Source organism: Rhineura floridana, chromosome 8 (genome assembly GCF_030035675.1).
Source record: "Rhineura floridana isolate rRhiFlo1 chromosome 8, rRhiFlo1.hap2, whole genome shotgun sequence".
NCBI lineage: Eukaryota > Metazoa > Chordata > Lepidosauria > Squamata > Rhineuridae > Rhineura > Rhineura floridana.
The window spans coordinates 14,452,107-14,472,488 of NC_084487.1; the positions used below are offsets into that span (position 1 = coordinate 14,452,107).

The 20,382-nt window shown below is 43.1% G+C and overlaps 1 protein-coding gene across 19 annotated transcripts in view; it reads left to right on the forward strand.

The window, feature by feature from the left end:
• The window catches only part of CELF2 (CUGBP Elav-like family member 2), a 672,363-nt gene that overhangs the window by 644,325 nt on the left and 7,656 nt on the right, over nucleotides 1–20,382 (forward strand). For 14 of the 19 annotated variants that reach the window (XM_061638323.1, XM_061638322.1, XM_061638327.1 and 11 more), the window contains 3 exons: nucleotides 13,086–13,283; nucleotides 15,824–15,967; nucleotides 20,127–20,298. In XM_061638323.1, coding sequence (XP_061494307.1) covers nucleotides 13,086–13,283; nucleotides 15,824–15,967; nucleotides 20,127–20,254 — 470 coding nt within the window. In that variant the 3' untranslated portion in view covers nucleotides 20,255–20,298. The remainder of the gene's footprint in view (nucleotides 1–13,085; nucleotides 13,284–15,823; nucleotides 15,968–20,126; nucleotides 20,299–20,382) is intronic. The other 5 variants (XM_061638321.1, XM_061638319.1, XM_061638330.1 and 2 more) reach the window with 1 other exon arrangement.

Genomic DNA, 20,382 nt, shown 5'->3' on the forward strand with positions numbered 1-20,382 from the left:
CTTCGCAAAATCTGTTTATAAGGTTTTAAGAGATTAACTGGTTTACTCGGCGTGACATTTTGTAGGCAGGGGTCTATTTTACAGATAGGCAGATGGCAGCTTTGGCATTCAACATTGCCTCCTGAGCCCTATCAGACCTTATATAGGCCTCCCCTTATGTCATTCACCCATTCACAAGCCAAAATAGGTGAGGTGCATAAATTGGCAGATCCTCTTTGGCTGTCCATGCCAGAAAAGAGCCGCTAAAGAATCTCAGTTTCCCAGCTGGAATGGGAATCGGTCAATGGATGTAGTCAGTGTTGCTGGCCCATTTTATCAATCCAAAATACCAGTTAAAAAATTAGTTGCTGATTAGAGGCCTATTCCATCAGATTCACAAAGTGGACAAATAGGTAATAGGTATATACAGACGTGAACAGAAGGACATTAGAGTGCTGCATTTCTCAAAAAGAAAAATGCCTGCCATTTGTATTCATTGTTGTTAGTGATTTTGTAGTATTTGTGTTTAATATTCTGGCAAACATCTGAGTCTCGTGTTTCCTATAATGGAGACATATTTTGTGTTCCTGTTGTCTTTCTGTTCTCACCTTGGTTGCTTGGCATGTTTGTTTGTTTCTTCTCAGGGGCCTCAACTCACGTGTGTATATACCTACCAACTTCTCAGTCTGCTTCATGCCTCTGATGTATGGTATTGCCTATGAAAAGCTTTGCCAACTATTTAGAGCCAGGTCATACCAGCCCCGCTCCCACTAGCATGCACTGCAGATGCAGAGGGGCAAGAGAGCATCCCTGGTGTGAACCAAGACCAAGGGCCATACATCCATATGCACCCTGTCCTTGCCGTCTGCCTGCCTCTTTTGGGGGCAGAGAGATAATTGGACATACACTTGTGGATGGATATGTAGACATTGGCACTGGTTCATCCATAGCTTTCTGTGTGTTGCGGTAGGTGTGTGAACCTGGGGCTCTACCCTATAGTGATGTCAAAAATAAAACCATCCTTAAAAATTGAACTGTGTGAGATTGCCTTGGGGGCTCAACTGAAAGTTAAATGTGAGCATGCATATACAAACCCTGATGGCTGCTTTGGTTGAAGAAAAGCCACCTTTTGAGGGACTAATCTGGAGACGCAGGAGAGGAAGGGTGCTTCATTCTTTCCCGGTCTGCCACGTTTGCATCCCACATCACGTTGCTGTTCCCCACATGGAGCTTCAGAATGCCTTTATTCCCACACATATGTCCCTGGAGCCGCAGGGAGGGAGCAGTTTGATGCAGAAAAGGCACTCAAGACATTTTGCTGCCTGAGGTGAAGGACAAGAAGGCGTTGCTTCCCCCTCCATTCACCCCTACCCCAAATCCATGTGTAGAAGCTGAATCATAACACTGACAATGGAGGCATGTCTTCCATCATACCTGGAGGCAATAGGCTAGTGTAGCAAATCTTTCTTCCAAAGGCAGTGTTAAGGAGGATGGCTTTGGCTGCCTTTCCAACTTCCTTCATAATTTCTAGCTGCTGCTATCTCTTGTATTTCCTCCTGCAAGGCAAGGGGCATATTTGGCCATCACCAGTCTTTAGTCTATCACAGTGTACCCAGAGGAACGGATGTCCTCCTCAGTATAATTTGCTTGCTTCTGTTCTCTGCATGATGGTCTTGCTATCGTGTTATTGAGCTTCTCATCTGCCCTTTCTTTCTTTTTTGTTTGTCTTGTAAATCTCTTGTTGTCGTGAAGCTTTTGGGGGAAGCATGTGCTGATGACTGAAAAGACCTACTTTGTGTCCAAATGAAAGTAATAATGTGAGGTTGCATGGGTCCTTGTGTAGCAGAGCCTTCTGGCAAAGGCTCGATAGATTTTTCTTTTTGACTGAAGAAACTGATAAAGTTCAAGCGTAATATGGCTATATGTTACAGATGTTATTAAAAACACCAAGCATTTTTGAGTTACAAAGTTAGTCTTGTTACTTGCTTTTTTTTTCTCCAGCTGATATTTTACAGCTGATTCTCACAACTCCATACCCAGCATCAGCAAACAGTCTCAGGTTGGTGGTGCCTTTTCCATCAGTAACTACATTGGGTTTAGCTGCCAACCTGGCATCAAGGGAACTCAGACACGCACACCCCTTTTTTACTAGTGCCAAAGTGCTAGCAACAAGAAGGCAGGGAGTATAAACGGAGACCAAAGTTACGTGTGACAGTGGGAGGCGTTATCTTTCAGTATGGGCCTTCTCTGACCATGTGTAAAGCAGGGAGAAGGAGGGATGCGGTGATAAAGATCAAAGGGGGTAGAGATCCCCTGCCCTTCTCCCGCTTATGTACGGCTTCCTTCTAGAGTGGCCATGCATGCTATTTTATAGAAGACAGCCCACTGTTTGAAGGGCTGTCTGCCCCAAATCTAAAAAGGGAGAACAGAGGTCTTCAGGTGGCCCATCAGCAGTGAGCACACAAGTCACCTGGGCACAGTCTTCCCCACTATGATGACATGTATTTCTGTTTCATAGAATCATAGAATAGTAGAGTGTTGGAATTGCGGCTTGCCTGTCAGGGCAATGCCACTGCGTATAACAGGAATGAATAGAGACAGTACACTAGAAGTGGTGAAGATGAATCTTTTACTGATTCAATAGTCGTTTGCAGATACACGGATACACGAGCTTCTCTCTCCTTCACATACATCAAATGCACCCCCCACACCCTGAACTGTTTCCATGGTAGTTTTATAGCCTTGGCAGCTTTCCTGCCCAGCCACCTGCAGCCTTCGGTCTGCTCTCTGTCCTTGAGCCCCAGAGTGTGCTTTTTAACCCTGTCCATGTCTTTTTGGAATACGTGCACTTCACAGCACCCAACATAGAGTTGGAAGGGGCCTATAAGGACATCAAGTCCAACCCCCTGCTCAATGCAGGAATCCAAATCAAAGCATTCCCGACAGTTTAAATTATAGCAACAATTTTCTACAACTGCATCTACACATACCAAGAAACACATGCAAATTTTATGCAGACTTGATTTCTCTTTTGTTCTCTTTTTGGGGGGCCCTTTTTTTGCACACACCCCTTTTTTTGGCAATGTGTTACTCTGGCCTCCCGACTTACCTCTTGGCCCTCTCCCCTCCCATCAAACCTCCTCCGGCATCGCTCCAATACCAGATGTGAGCCGGTCTCAGACAGAAGCGCTTGCAGTGAGAGAAGCAGCAGGCAGTTTTCGCACGCTCCCCTCCCCCACCCCGCTTGTACACACCTTTGGCCCTTTAAATGCAACCCCAACTCTTAAAGGCACAGGTCCGCTTCTGTCGTGTTTAGTCTGGGCCTGAATGGAAAAGGAACCGAAAAGGGGGCGATGGGTATACATTTTCCAAATGACATGAACACTAAAGGCTCATCAAGAACTGCGTACTAGTTTTTATAGCAGCTTGACTCTCACGACTTCCTCCTCCCCACCCAAGAATCATGGGGATTGTAGTGTGGAAAGCTTTCTGAAAGAGATTTAGCATCCCTCACAGAACTACAGTTGTCAGGGATGATTATTCAGTTTACATATGTGGTCTGTTATGCATCTTCATTAGAACGAGCATGTTCACCTTTCTCCCCTCCCCTGCCCCTCCGTTTCATTTGGTAATTTTACAGTCAATGAAATAGAAAGGAGACGCCTGTGTTGCTGCTGTGGGATAGCCATGACCCATAAATAATGAAAAAGATGATCATTTTGTTGTTATCTGAGCACCCTGGCAGAGATGGAATTTGGTTAGAATTGCCAGAAATCTCCCTGGTTAATACCCTTAATATGAGCATTCCTTGTTAGGGAGAACTATATGCCTTCCCTGCCCCACAAGATACAGTTTTCCTCTCTCTTCATCCTTGCCTTCCTTCATCCCAGTTGCCTGTGGGGAAAAGCACTCTACACTGAGGAGGGCAGTAGATATCTCACAACAAGAGCTTGGTGAATGGTAAGACCTTGACAAACGGGGTCAAAGCTTCCCTTCAGACAGATATCACCTATGGAGATATCCGTGTTCACTGTGGATCTCCAGGGCTAGATTTGCCACTGCAATCAGATCTACGCTTCAGTGGATTTTTTTCTGGGAGCGGGGAGGAAATGCAGGTTGGCTGCTGTTTGCCAGACACCTGCTGTGTATCCATCTGTGCTAGAGTCTGGCTCACACAGGGCACTGGAGCAGTCAAGACGACATGACTATCAATGGATCATGTTGTTCTCATAGGAAGAATAGGGGAAAAATGGTTCCAACTGCCACTCACTATTACTCTGGAAAGCGTAAGAGATAACCCCGCAGTACCTATTTCACAATTACAGTGAGTGCCTTCTCTGCCCAGATGGTGGATGTTCACCCTGTTCTGGACAGGGTTACACTCCCCTTGAAATAACAGGTTCGTAGCTTGGGAGTTCTTATCGACTCTTCCTTGTCTCTTGAGGCTCAGGTAGCCTCAGTGGCAAGGAATGCTTTCTACCATCTCCGATTGGTAGCCCAGCTACGTCCCTATCTGGACAGTGACGACCTCGCCTCAGTCGTTCATGCTCTGGTAACTTCTAGATTGGACTACTGCAATGTGCTCTCCGTTGGGCTGCCCTTGAAGACAGTTCGGAAACTACAGTTAGTCCAGAATGCAGCGGCCAGATTGTTGACGCGGACAAGAAGGTCCGCTCATATTACACCTGTTCTGGCTCGTCTGCACTGGCTTCCTATTTGTTTCCGGGCTAAATTCAAAGTGCTGGTTTTGACCTATAAAGCCTTACACGGCATGGGACCGCAATACCTGGTGGAGCGCCTCTCCCAATATGAAACTACCCGTACACTGCGCTCAACATCTAAGGCCCTCCTCCGAGTACCATCCCATCGAGAAGCTCAGAGGGTGGTGACTAGAAATAGGCCCTTTTCGGTTGTGGCTCCCGAACTATGGAATGGTCTCCCCGATGAGGTGCGCCTGGCGCCGACGCTGCTATCTTTTCGGCGCCAGGTGAAAACCTTTTTATATTCCCAGGCATTTTAATGCGTTTTATTATATGTATTGTATTTTGCTGCTGTTTGATTATTTTTGTTTACCTTTGTTGGCTTGATTTTATTGTATTATTGTATTTATATATTCCTGACTGTTTTATTTTATGTACACCGCCCAGAGAGCCCTTGGGCTTAGGGCGGTATATAAATAAAATAAAATAAATAAATAAAAATAAATACAATGCTTATTCTTTTAAGTCGCAGGTTCTAGTTTCTGATGTTTTATTTTCTAATTAGCTATTGTGAAGTGTGTGTTTTCTCGGGGGGGGAGTTTAAACAGCCCCCCCTCCCAAGGCAGTGGGTGTAAAATATGTTCCTCTTTCCTGCTTGTTGCCTCTTGTTTGTGTTATGTGTCGGTGGTGTCAAGTGACAGCAACGCTTCTTTTCTTTTGCACCCTCCCACCCTCCCCGCAATCCTACAAGCTTCAGTGCAAGACTCTGTATTAAGGAAAAGCTGTGGAATATCACGTCTCTCCCAAGTGTTAGTGCTGCCTGAATGGTACTAATTTCAAAAAGTATATATACTCTTAATTGGCATAGACCACGGTGGAAACAGTAAGGAGACTCATGGGGTGAAGTTGTCACGATGACAAAATGCTCATTGGGGTACACTGGTATTAGGTTATCAACTTCCTTTACTTTCTGCCAGGATTACTCCCAAGGGCTTGTCATCAACTGCCAATCCTGTCTTAAATTAGTTCTGTGACCAATCTTGTCACATTTGTTTTTTTTTTAGAACCATTTCACAGCCTTACAGAAGTGTTACATTTTTTTCCCAAGGCATCTCCATTGCTTAACATAGTTCAACTCGTAGTACCTTTTCCTCACTCTGAATATTCAGGGACCTATGGGGGAATCTGTGATACTGGCTCATGCGAAGCCATTTTGTTGGTTTATATAGGTTTTTATTGTCTGCTCCAGGGATGGGGAAATGGTGGCCCTCTGGTTATTGCTAAACTACGCGCTGATCCACACAGAGGTTTAATGCGAGTCTGGTGCTACTTGCATCCCTGTTTAATTTGCATGGTTCACATGACGTTGCAGGCAATCAGCAGCTAGAACGCAGTTTCCCCCTTTAAATCTGTAGTAACCCAACCCTCTTTTAATCCAAAAAGGGAAGGAAAAAACATCTCCACTTTGTATCTCTAGGGCTTGCAGACAGTGTGCTCCAATGCTTTTACGTGAGTGTGTCAATCACTCCCCTCTCCACGCCCACTCCCTCCTCCTCCTGCGGGCTCCCATTCTGCAAGCCTGCTGCAAACACCTCTTTATTTTTCTCTCCCCCCTAACTTCTGCAAAACAGCATAACAGTGTTCAAACAAATATTTGTATTTCAGCTGGATTGTAGCAGTGAAAATACAAATAATCTCACTTCAGGGTTTTTTTTTAAGAAATTTACTCTGGAACAAACTGAGCATGCTCAGTTTCTAAGGTAACCATAGGAAGTGGTATTTTGACCTTAAGAGGGTGTGGTCATTAGGAAGCTGCGTGATTGATCCTTTCCCTTCAGTGTGAATGGAAAACAGCAATTGGAAGTTAGGAAGTGTGAACCTTGCCAATCTAACGCAATGGCAAAAGCTTCATCTTTAATACAAAGTTCAGCTCCCATGTGAATCAGCCCTACAACTCTTATCATCCCTCATCATTGGCCATGCTGGCTGAAGCTGTTGGAAGTTGGGAGTCCAACAACATCTGGAGGGCCACAGGTTACTCATCCCTGGTCTACTCCAACTGGCAGTGGTAGTCAAAGGATCCCAGGCAGAGGGATGCATTTTTTTAATTATTTAAAACCCTTTTTTCACCCAGCCCTTCAGCCAAAAAAGGGGGAGGACTCCCCAAACAGCTTCCAAATATCAATAAGACAGTCCACCAATCTCAGCCTTGTACTCTGTAATGGTGTTCTTCAACCTTGGGTCCCCAGATGTTGATGGACTAAAACTCCCATCATCCCTGACCATTGACTGTGCTGTCTGGGGATTATTGGAGTTATAGTCGAACAACACAAGACACAACACAAAAGAAGAAGTGATGGGGAGGGAGGAGGTAAAAGCAAACTCAGGTACTAGTTACAGAGTTTTTATCATGATCAGCTGGAATGGAAAAAAACTCAACTATATTAGAAGCTCAACTGGAGTGCATACCGCAGATCAGAAAAGGTACCGCCAGGGCCAAGAAGATGCCAGCATGGTTAACAAGCAAAGTCAAGGAAGCTCTTAGAGGCAAAAAGTCTTCCTTCAGAAAATGGAAGTCTTGTCCGAATGAAGAAAATAAAAAAGAACACAAACTCTGGCAAAAGAAATGCAAGAAGACAATAAGGGATGCTAAAAAAGAATTTGAGGAGCACATTGCTAAGAACATAAAAACCAACAACAAAAAATTCTATAAATACATTCAAAGCAGGAGACCATCTAGGGAGACAATTGGACCCTTGGATGATAAGGGAGTCAAAGGTGTACTAAAGAACGATAAGGAGATTGCAGAGAAGCTAAATGAATTCTTTGCATCTGTCTTCACAGTGGAAGATATAGGGCAGATCCCTGAACCTGAACTAACATTTGCAGGAAGGGATTCTGAGGAACTAAGACAAATAGTGGTAACGAGAGAGGAAGTTCTAAGCTTAATGGACAATATAAAAACTGAGAAATCACCGGGCCCGGATGGCATCCACCCGAGAGTTCTCAAAGAACTCAAAGGTGAAATTGCTGATCTGCTAACTAAAATATGTAACTTGTCCCTCGGGTCCTCCTCCGTGCCTGAGGACTGGAAAGTGGCAAATGTAACACCAATCTTCAAAAAGGGATCCAGAGAGGATCCCGGAAATTACAGGCCAGTTAGCTTAACTTCTGTCCCTGGAAAACTGGTAGAAAGTATTATTAAAGCTAGATTAACCAAGCACATAGAAGAACAAGCCTTGCTGAAGCAGAGCCAGCATGGCTTCTGCAAGGGAAAGTCCTGTCTCAGTAGCCTATTAGAATTCTTTGAGAGTGTCAACAAGCATATAGATCGAGGTGATCCAGTGGACATAGTGTACTTAGACTTTCAAAAAGCGTTTGACAAGGTACCTCACCAAAGACTTCTGAGGAAGCTTAGCAGTCATGGAATAAGAGGAGAGGTCCTCTTGTGGATAAGAAATTGGTTAAGAAGCAGAAAGCAGAGAGTAGGAATAAACGGACAGTTCTCCCAATGGAGGGCTGTAGAAAGTGGAGTCCCTCAAGGATCGGTATTGGGACCTGTACTTTTCAACTTGTTCATTAATGACCTAGAATTAGGAGTGAGCAGTGAAGTGGTCAAGTTTGCTGACGACACTAAATTGTTCAGGGTTGTTAAAACAAAAAGGGATTGCGAAGAGCTCCAAAAAGACCTCTCCAAACTGAGTGAATGGGCGGAAAAATGGCAAATGCAATTCAATATAAACAAGTGTAAAATTATGCATATTGGAGCAAAAAATCTGAATTTCACATATACGCTCATGGGGTCTGAACTGGCGGTGACCGACCAGGAGAGAGACCTCGGGGTTGTAGTGGACAGCACGATGAAAATGTCGACCCAGTGTGCGGCAGCTGTGAAAAAGGCAAATTCCATGCTAGCAATAATTAGGAAAGGTATTGAGAATAAAACAGCCGATATCATAATGCCGTTGTATAAATCTATGGTGCGGCCGCATTTGGAATACTGTGTACAGTTCTGGTCGCCTCATCTCAAAAAGGATATTATAGAGTTGGAAAAGGTTCAGAAGAGGGCAACCAGAATGATCAAGGGGATGGAGCGACTCCCTTACGAGGAAAGGTTGCAGCATTTGGGGCTTTTTAGTTTAGAGAAAAGGCGGGTCAGAGGAGACATGATAGAAGTGTATAAAATTATGCATGGCATTGAGAAAGTGGATAGAGAAAAGTTCTTCTCCCTCTCTCATAATACTAGAACTCGTGGACATTCAAAGAAGCTGAATGTTGGAAGATGCAAGACAGACAAAAGGAAGTACTTCTTTACTCAGCGCATAGTTAAACTATGGAATTTGCTCCCACAAGATGCAGTAATGGCCACCAGCTTGGATGGCTTTAAAAGAAGATTAGAGAAATTCATGGAGGACAGGGCTATCAATGGCTACTAGCCATGATGGCTGTGCTCTGCCACCCTAGTCAGAGGCAGCATGCTTCTGAAAACCAGTTGCCGGAAGCCTCAGGAGGGGAGAGTGTTCTTGCACTCGGGTCCTGCTTGCGGGCTTCCCCCAGGCACCTGGTTGGCCACTGTGAGAACAGGATGCTGGACTAGATGGGCCACTGGCCTGATCCAGCAGGCTCTTCTTATGTTCTTATGTTCTTATGAACTAAAAGTAGCTGATCTCTCAGCAGGACCTGATGGAGTCTCATCTTTCCCTTTGCTTTGCCCTGATGGAATGACTGCTGCTTTCACAGCCCTGCTACCTAGTTTCCTGCAAACAAGATATGCTAGGGACTGATTTATGGGTCTCACACGTGTCCTCTACCATTGAAAGATGGACCTTCTTAAATATGGTCTGCTTAATATGAATATTAGGAAGCTGCCTTTCTAGCCATTGTCGTTGGAGCCACTGGTCTAGCCCAGCCGTGCCTACCCTGACCGACAACAGCTAACTGTATAGTCTCAAACAATCGTCTTTCCCAACTCTTCTGCCTGAATCTTTAACAGGAGAGCCACCAACTGAACCATCATATGGTTCTTCACTCTGCATTGGTCTATGGGTCTTATTTTTCAAGAATTTATACCCTGTTTTCTCAGGAACATCCTTCACATAGCAGCTTCCAATCTATTATTCCTGCCATCCATAGTCTCCTACCATCTGGTCTGGATCGAAATGACTGTACTGAATTTGTAAGAGCTGAGATGATAGAATCATAGAATAGTAGAGATGGAAATAGCCTATAAGGCCATTGAGTCCAACCCCCTGCTCAATGCAGGAATCCAAATTAAAGCATACCCAGCAGGTGCCTGTCCAGCTGCCTCTTGAATGCCTCCAGTGTTGGAAAGTTCACCACCTCCCCAGGTCATCGGTTCCATGGTTGTACCGCTCTAACAGTTAGGTATTTTTTCCTGATGTTCTGGCTTCCGGTAACTTGAGGCCATTAGTCCGTGTTCTGCACTTTGGGGTGATCGAGAAGAGATCCTGGCTCCCCTCTGTGTGACAACCTTTCATTTCTCCCCTCAGGCTTCATGTCTTCTCTTCTGCCCAGTTCTTTCAGTCATTCCTCATAGGGCTTTGGTTCCAGTCCCCTGATCATCCTTAATTCCCCCCCTCTGAACCCGTTCCAGTTTGTCTTCATCCTTCTTAAAGTGAGGTGCCCAGAACTGGATGCAGTACTCAAGATGAGGCCTAACCAGTGCCAAATAGAGGGGGACTAGTAGATTGCAGCTGTAAGTTCTGCCCTCCATGCATTCATTTGCTCATCTGCACAAAGCTTAATCATACTTGTACACGTGCAGGCTCTGCAGATGAAGCTAACAAACATGATAGTTAGGGTCAGGAGTCAGGGCATGTAGCTCTCCAATCTCAGGCAGAAGTCTTTCTGATACCTGATTCTTTTAAGTGCCTGGGATTGAAGATGGAGCCATATGCATGCAAACCATGTGCTCTGCCACTGTGTGTAGAAACTTTATTTGCTTTTAGCCATAGGCCATTGCACAATATACAATAAATGGTTAAAACAGTTAAAAACATGCGGTTTTAAACCTGCAGTCATGTCATTGGGCTTTTACATAGTTTGCTCTTATCTTTTTCGCCGCTAAAGCAAAATTGGCCACCACAATTGTGACCTGGCTGTGTTTATCGGCCAGGAACTCCGCCACTAGGTTGCCCCCGGGTGTCCCCCCTCTGAGGTTGGTCAGAGGTGCTAGAAATTTGTTTCTAGGGTTCCCGTACAAGGGGCAAGTAAGCATATAGTGTATTAGGTCTTCAGGAACCTTGCAGCCATAAACGCAAAGGCTTTCGGGATTCCCCGGTACCTGCCTTCAAGATAAGCTGTGGGCATTGTTTGGAATCTTAATTCTGTGAAGGCTCTGCATAATGGAGCACTTGTCAGGATATCGAAGTAAGGGGGAATAGCGTGATTGGATTTAATAAGGGGGAACCAGACTGAGAAGGGGGCCGCCATTATTGTGGTCCTGTCTTGGTCCGCATCATGATTGTAAACCCAATTTCGGAGCTCAGATGGGTTAAGGCCTAGGAGATTCTTGTGTGAAAGATTATAGGATTCTAATATTGCCTGGCATCCTTGTGCCCAGCCCCCCCATCTGGAGTTGCTCTTGCCAGCAAAGTTTTGTAAGGGCCGTATCCTCCAAGGTGGAGATCTTCCTCCCAAACCTTAAGGAGGCCAGGTCAATTTTTGCCGCCAGAGACAGGAGGCCTAGTTCTGCTCTTAAATGGGGAGACAGTGTGCCTTGCGGGAGCCCCAAAATCTGTCTCATAAAAGTGTTTTGAAGGACCTCGAGACTGAGTTTAAGTGAGCCACCCCAAAGCTCTGCCCCATATAAAATTTTCGGTAAGGCTTTGGCCGTGAAGATTCTCAACATCGGCTTAATCAATTGGCCCCCTTGAGTATAAAAAAAAACCTTCTTATTTGACCTATCACTCTGGCACCCATTAATTTGGTGGCCTCCAGGTGGGATCTCCACGAGAGCTTATTACTGAAGTTTATACCAAGATATTTAAAAGTCTGTACCTGCTCCAATGGTTGCCCATTTAGGGACCAGTTCGATGTAACTTTTTTATGTTTTCCACAAATCATAATTTTAGTTTTAGAGTGGTTAATGTGCAGGCACTGGGCTTTGCAGTATTCTTCCAGTCGGGACAACATTCTTTTTAAGCCTATTTTATTTAGGGAGAACAGGAGCTCTGCCACTGAGTTATGATCCTTTCACAGGATGGGAAACTCTGAAATAGGGCTCCTTCAGTGTCTCCTTCGCAGCCATGTGGGATGGATTTCAAGTAGGGCTAACTCTAATTAAACAAAAGATGGGGAACCTATGGTCCTGCAGATGTTGTTGGGGTACTGCTCCCATCATCCCTGGCCATTGGCCATGCTAGCTGAGGCGGATGTTGTTGGAATCCGACACATTTGAAGGACCACAGGTTCCCCATCCCTGGTCTATGCTGTACCACTTCGTTCTGCAGGGGGGGCATTCCTCCTCTATACAAAAAGAATCCCTACTAGGGATGGGTGAGAATGTCAATTCAGTTTGCATTTCAAGCAGAATTTATCAAATTCGCACTTTCCGAAACAATATGAGGACCAAAACACAGCCAGCCTTCAAAATTCGCACTTATTAGAATGTTGCGATGCAGTTCGCTAACTATTTATAAAAATGCATATATTAGGGGGAAATGTGCATAAAATGAATACATGAGTGAAAATAATATGCAAAACAGCATGATATTATGAGGAATGGCTTGTAAAAATGGAGAAATCCACAGTAAAATGGTGGAGAATTTTCATTTTTTTAAAAAGAAAATCCTCAGATTGCTGCAGGATTGTACAGAACTGAATTTAACATTAGAAAAGTGAGAAATTGAGAGAACTGAAATTGATCAATCTTTCCATTCCTAATCCCTACACACAGAAAATCAGGCTGCAAGGAGGAACACGATGCTAGCACTCTCTCACTCTCACACACATACGCACACGTTTTCCATGCCAGTTTCCCATCACATGAGCCCCCCACCTCTTTTCTACTCAGGCTCACAGAAAGTACCTCCTCTGGAAGGATGGAGCCATAGCTCACTATGTGTTGTGGATTTGTGACAGACCCATCCTGATAACCCCACTACTTGCCAGGAACAGCTTGTATGTGAAAATTGAGTTGATGCTGCAGTCACTCTTAATCAAAGTTTCTGTTTGCACATTTTGGGGTGGGAGGGATGGGAGGGAACGTTGTTGCTGTTGCTGCCGTTGTTCTCTCTGTGCCATCTGGTGAAGTGTCTGGTTTTTGTTTTTATTTTATTGCATGCATGGCCATTGTCATCGGTGTCATATTAATGCCAATGACGTTTGGAAAGCACTAATGAATAAGTGCAATTTCTTTTCTCTATTGTTGGGTTTTTTGTAAAGTTGCTCAAATGCTCTCAGGTATGGCCGCCCTGAACGGAGGACTCGGTGCGACAGGCTTGACGAATGGTACAGCTGGCACAATGGATGCCCTCACCCAAGCCTACTCAGGAATTCAGCAGTATGCCGCCGCAGCACTGCCGACATTGTACAGTCAAAGCTTGTTACAACAACAAAGTGCTGCAGGCAGCCAGAAAGAAGGTAAGCACTTTTGGTCACTAAGAAATGAAAAACAAATAAAGGAAGCCAAGGAGAAGGCGATTGTTCCAGTATGATGTTGGAACACAAGTGAAATCCAATACAGTTGGAATTTAGCACCTCCCTAAATTTATTTCATTATTATTACTATTTACTAAGCAGTGTTGCAACTCATTGCAACTTAGAAGAAAAAAAATTAAAAAACAATTGACATAAAATAAGATGTACGTAGGTGGCCCTTTTAAAAATTACAAATCGGATTAACCTTTATGCTTCGTTCTCTCTTTCCTTTTACTTACCTTCATTTCCAAGTGTTGACTTTTGCCATTTGCATCCTTTACCACAGGGAGCATGAGGTAGGGCGAAGTGATGTTAATATGAGGGCCCACATCTCAGAGAGGCCCAGACACTGAGGATTCACCTTGGAAAGAGCGGTCACTATTATCCCATTAGACTGGACTCTCAAGGAGCCTTAATTTAGGAAAGTGGGAAGAACGTCAAGCTTCCCAACATTGCTTCCAAACTTAATTAGTAAGGCAATGATTATAAGAATTGGACATTAGTTGTATCTGTGTGGGTGGGTGTGCATGCATGTAAACAAACTGCATGGGGAGTATACAGGGAGCCTGTAAATAAATGTTTACAGGCCCGCTATATATGCTCCATGCAGTTTCCCAGTCCCCCAAATTTTCTCATTGCCATTGCTTCAAGAATATTGTCACCCATCGCTTGAGTGTGAAAGCGCACATTGCTGCTTTTGCAAAACAGCCATTTCATTAAAACTATTCTGAAATGTGATTTATTTTTTAAATGTCTTTTTGTGTGTGGAGGGAGCTCCCCTATCTGGGTTCCATGTATATTGCAAACATGTCGCTTTTCTTACTAGACTATGCATGGAGGTTAATGACAAGATCTATCGTCGTTACTTTGAAGGGTTCCTTATTTAATTGTGGGTCTTGAGGGGAAGCAAATAAATGATTGATTGCTTCGTACTCAGTGCCAGTAGAGCAAAGTAAACCCCAGTAAGTTAACAATGAGAATAAATTAATACTAATTACAAGATGTTTAATGAAACAAGGCATTTCTCTCTCTCTCTTTATCTCTCCTTCCTCCCTCTTTTCCTCCCTCCCTTTATCCATCCCTCTTCTCTGTCTCCAACACTAAAGGAATGTTGTTTTATTTCTGTGGGGGGGTGTCTCCCACACACTAATTTCTTGCTAATTTAGACTGAAAGAAGCAAATTTTAGAAGGAAAAAGTGTGTGCCAGGAAAAGATATCCTTATTTTTACTGTCAAACAGCAATGGGCCATGGTAGTTACATAGCAGAGAAAGAGGGTTTTATGGGCATCAGTACCCTCAAATTAGATATTTATTTGCCATGTTTTAACTCATATTGGACATAATCCACTGAGTGTTTCATATCATTTCTTATTTATATGAAGGGAATTTGTACAGAGCGTCCCTTCTGGGATATTAACATTAGGCAGGAACTTTCACTATACTGTTTAGAAGCCTGTTAAAAACCTTTTTTCTTTCAGCAGACCTACTCAGACATATGATTTAGTTATGTAAACTTGTTTTTAAAATTGGTTTTACTTATGCATTCTTGATAATGTCGTATTATTTTATGTACACTGCTTAAAAGATTTTTTAAACAAGAGTTTTATAATTTTTCTAAATAAATAGAAGGAAAGGTATGATAGATCACTACTATTATCAATTTGTCTACCAAAGTGCAGATGTTATGAAAAGAACCTGCCAGTTAAATTCTGCATGTGGCTTGCTAATATTCTAGTGAATATGCAAAGAAATAAAATAATTCTGGGGTTTAGAGGGTCACTTGCACAAGGAGAAGGCATGCCTGCATGAGCAAGCCCCCCCCCAATTTCTGCCAATTCCCTACTCATGCTTCCTGTGGCACATCTCATGTCATTCCAGAGGATCCCCCCCAATCCTTTAGCAAAGGCTTTTTTAGAGGACACGGGAGACTTCAGACGGAGGAAATGCATTTTGTTGCGACTGAGACAACCTGTTTATTGAGCATTCATCCGGATTTGTTCGCACAAAGGTTGCAGGGAGGTTAGAGGACATCAGCTATTTATTGAGCATTCATCCAGAAAGTTATATAACAATGTGTCAAGCAATTATTATCCCACACTTTGCAGTGCATTTTCCCATCACTTTGCTTATTACAAATTAATTTAGGGGGAGGAGTGGATTTGTTGCTCAAGAGCACCAAATCAACTGTAATTGCGCAAACTGAAGTTGCCAGTACGCGATTGAATCCCACCCAAAATAGCAACAGCCCTTAATTGTGAAAGCTTTCTTTAGCCTTTGGGAAGTTATGGTACTAATAAGAAATGTTGCAAGTTTATTTTCTGTAAAATGCAGGTAGCCTTCAACTTAAAAAACAAACTTATTTTTAGTGCAGCTGGTTCCAACGTGTGCACTTAAGAAGACCAAAATGGAAATATCCAGATTGTGCTCAGTGGACGTTCTCAATAAAAGTAGCTGATCTCTGACCCTTTCCCCTTTTCTTAAAGGTCCAGAAGGAGCAAACCTCTTCATTTATCACCTCCCACAGGAGTTTGGAGACCAGGACATTCTGCAAATGTTCATGCCTTTTGGAAACGTCATTTCTGCTAAAGTCTTCATTGACAAGCAGACCAATCTGAGCAAGTGCTTTGGTATGTAATGTTTCATGCACAGAGACAAGAGGGAAGTGCAAAATCTGCCTCCTTTTTTCTCAGCTTCCCACATGCTAGTACCTCATGTTCAGAATGTGAGAGTGCAAATGCTATTTTCACAATGCAGATCTGAATCCTTGTATTATGCAGTTTAACTAAGCATCATGTTTTCCATTCAGAACAACAGACATTTCTCTAAGCCAAATAAATCACAACAGAATCATTGCTGGGTCTTACATGTGCATTTAGTTTAACTGTTCAATAACCTGTACATCCAAACACTGAGTCAAATACAACCTAGAGTAGATCCACTGAAATCAATGAACCTATGTTAGTTGTGTCCATTAAATTCAATGAGTCTACTCTGAGTAGGACTAACATTGCATACCACTAACTGTTTCTTTTTCTGGCAGATTTGATCATGATCATCTTAATTCTGCTGCCTGTTTGAGATACCTCTCTCCAGTAACAAATATTTGCACTTTTCACTTTGGTTTTTCAGTTCAGGAACCACAGATATTTATGGCACTCCTGCAAGGCAGCTAAACCAAAGGCCCCATTCGCAGTCCAGGATTCATTGCCTGCTTCCAGATGGGTGTTTATTGTGAAATAAAATTTTCACTGAGACCACGTGACATTGCCGGCATCAATATGCCAGCCTATATTTTCTCCAGAAAGTAATTAATCCAGATGTACCCGTTAAGTTAAAAAACACACATATATATAACTATTCTGACATGCACACACAAGAAAAAAAGTGTCAGACACATAAAACTAATTATATATCCTGTTTGGGGGAATGCCATTTATTATACAATCAAGCTTCCTTATTATGGACACCTAATTATTCTCTATTGTATAAGAAAACTCTCCACGTTTAACTCATTACTTGCAAATTACATTAAACCCTCTCTTCTGGATTTAGAAAACTATGCAATTATATTATTTTATTTATTTATTTTTGCAACATCCTCACATATAGGACATAGAGTATGTGGCAAATTCAGTTTTTAAAAATGTACAGCAATTGTTTCTACTCCTTACTTGCCTGGACAGTAGGAAGTTCGAGGCGTAGGGATAGCCTGTTACAAGGCCAGTTTTCTTCCTACAAGGAATTATGGTCCTTTTTATAATAAATAGACCACTTCTGGGGTTTCTGCCATGAATGGGACTCTGGGACCACACTTTTAGCCTCACACCTGTTGCTGTGCAGTTCTGCCCAGCTGCTCTCATGTTCAGCTGCTACTTCTGAAGTGGGGAGCCTCCTATCCTCTGGAGCCCCCTGTGTGATTTAGACCCTTGATCTTCCAGGGTTCTTAAACATACAGGGCACCTCCACGAGGCTAGGATGCAGACCACTGTTCTTGCATCTGGCAAAACTGGAGAAATAAAATTGTAAGTACATCAAGAAAAGGTCATTCCTCATTTCTGTGAGGATAAGATAACTTTAAGACACAGGGGTTTAGAATTACTGGGGAGAATATATCAGTAGAAGCAAAAAATAATTTTTCAGATCACACATAAATTTATGCTGTCACAATGTAAAGAAAACTCAATATACACCAATTCATAGGATGAATAGGATTTATAAGGTTCTAGTCATAAGACCAGACCTGTTACAATATAAACCTAGTAGTGGATTTGGAAGGTTAGCTGTCATTGCTGTTGAAATGTGGTATGACAGATGCAGAGTTTATTCACATGTGCTAGGAATGGCCCTAGGTTGGTTACGTATCTGAAAATTGTCATAGACATCATTAATAATGTTTACAAATTATTTACTTAGAAGAGATCCAGTGATGATTTTGTTAGTTTTTTAAAGAGAAAGATAGAGATCAAAACTAAGACTCCACACCCCCACCTAAAGCATCACAACATGTTAGTTGTAGCTAAGATAGTATTCCCTTCAACTTAGAAATGGTATACATTTACAGACCAGAAAGAACGGTCTGGATGAAATGGGCTTGAGAGAAGGATAAAGGCTTGGATCCTAAGGTAGGTTAAGCAAGTTCATGGAAGGAAAATTTGTGACTCCCTCCTCCCACTTACAGCACCCCCCTCAAAAAAAAGCCTCTCCAAAGGGTTAGGGGGGCCTATTAAACAATGTGGGTTGGCCATGGGAAACTGCTCATGGAATGAAGGAATGGCAAACCTTGTGTGAACTTTCTTCAGTTATCTTGGGATCCAAGCCCAATTTTTGGCATTTCCCCACTCCCCACAAGCCATTCCACATTGTTCATGAGGGCCTCTCTAACTCTCCAAATAAGGTTTTGGGGGCAAGGGTGTCTGCTGGAGGTAGGAGGGGACCAAAAACTTTCCTTCAGTAGACTTCCTTATGTTAACATCTTAGGCTGCAATCCAATACAGGTCTACTCAGAAGTAAGCTCCATGGGGTTCAATGGGACTTATTCCCAGTTAAGTGTGTATTGGATTGCAGCCTTAGGTTGCAGTCAAGCTAAAGAGAAAAGGCAGCCTTAGTGAGAACTGGTTAACATTTGTGGAATACTGGAATAGAAGATATGGCTTTTCATTTTGTTGTAGCAGCAGAATTTTATTTTTTGTATTGCAATTTTATGAAAACCCTAAATAAAGGTTGGGAAGAATGACCCTAGAGCCTATTCTGGTGAAAAAGTCACATACTGTATACAACTATCAGCTCTATCACCACATTCTAGATAAGGCATACTTGGGCAATCAGTTCCATGCCAAACTAATTCACAAGTAGGAGTTCCCACAAATTCCAGATGTAAAATAATTTCTCAATTCCACATTACTGAAGGGAGGGAGTGAATACCCAGCCGATAGTGGAAAGTAGGGTTAGGAAAAGACACATTACATGGTGTGACAACACAGCATAATTTGAAATAGGCATGACAGAGGAAGAAAAGGCAACCCAAGGCTACATGGTCTTTTTGATATGTATCTCCACCAAAGAGCAACCAGCTTCATAGACCTTTTGTCAGAGTCAAAGAGCTAGGGACTGATCATTTTCTATTCATTTCTAAAGTGAGTAGAAAATGAAACAAATATACCCCCATTCAGTTCTAAATGTCCATTTTTTAAAAACATGCAGAGGTCTGAGAGGACCCCTTCACATGGGGACATTGGGGGTGGGGCTTGCGTACACACCCTTGCCTTCTACACAGTTTTCACTCTTGCATGTTAATAGAAACATTCTAGAAGGAGGAGCAGGATCTTGGCATTCTCTATAAGTAGCAACACTTTAAAACTGTCCGGTCTGAAGCATAGAAGCATTCGCGCAATGTCGGGGGGGGAAGTGTCTGGGGCATTGCAAATTGATACAATCAGGGAATACAATATCGAGAGGAACAGGAGTGGTCAGGATGGTGGGCAATGCTGCAGAGTTACAGTGGGGGCGCTGTTGCTTACCTGGACAGTGTGGGAAGAAGGCAGAGCAGCAGTGAGGTCAAGACTGTACAGGTGCACCAGCAGGAATGCCGGATTTGCTCCACCAGTGTGCTCATGCAGCCCAAGCTCAGCATTGCACTGCCCCACATTGTCCAGGGCTGTGGCAGCAGTGGGCCACTGTCACGAGGGTGGCTCTGCAGCACTGTGCCATCACACCAGTTGCTCTTGAGATCTTGGACTGCTCTGAAAGTAGGAAGATATTAAAACTATCCAGTCTGAAGCACAAAGCATTGAGATTTAAGGGATTTTGTTGGGTCTGACAGAAACCTGGCAGATCTGATACCTTAAGGCAGGTGTGGGGAACCTCTGGCTCTCCAGATATTATTGAATTACAACTCCCGCTGGCCATGCTTGCTAGGGCTGATGGGATTTGTCATTCAACAACATCTGGGTTGCCAAAGGTTCCCCACACCAGCCTTAAGGAAATAGTACAATATCTGAAAATGCCATACTATTTGGATGGAAACACCAAAGTTATAGGCATCAGAAGACAGGCTGAGTTTCGGTTGTAGTCTATATAAACTGAAGCAGATGAGAAATGAGAAATTAAAGAAACAGTAACAAATCAAGAATGAAATGAACAGGGCTGCCAGAAATGACATGGAACAAGAACAAAATTCAGTGCATATCCCTATTCTTTATGCAGTTATAAGTAGTTATTTAAAATAATTAAGTTTTTTAAATGATTCTTATGCCTTTTTCTTTCCCTCCCCCGTTTTGTTTATTGTAGGTTTCGTTAGCTATGACAATCCTGTCTCTGCACAAGCTGCTATACAGGCTATGAACGGCTTTCAGATTGGCATGAAACGTTTGAAAGTTCAGCTGAAGCGCTCCAAAAATGACAGCAAACCTTACTGATCATTACCCCAGAAGCTTACTGCTATTAATTTAGATTTCTTAGGGTAAGTCCCTTGAGCAAACCCACCCTCCCTTGGGGGAGGTTGAGAAAGAACATAAGAACACATTGCCAACCACCACCAAGAGAC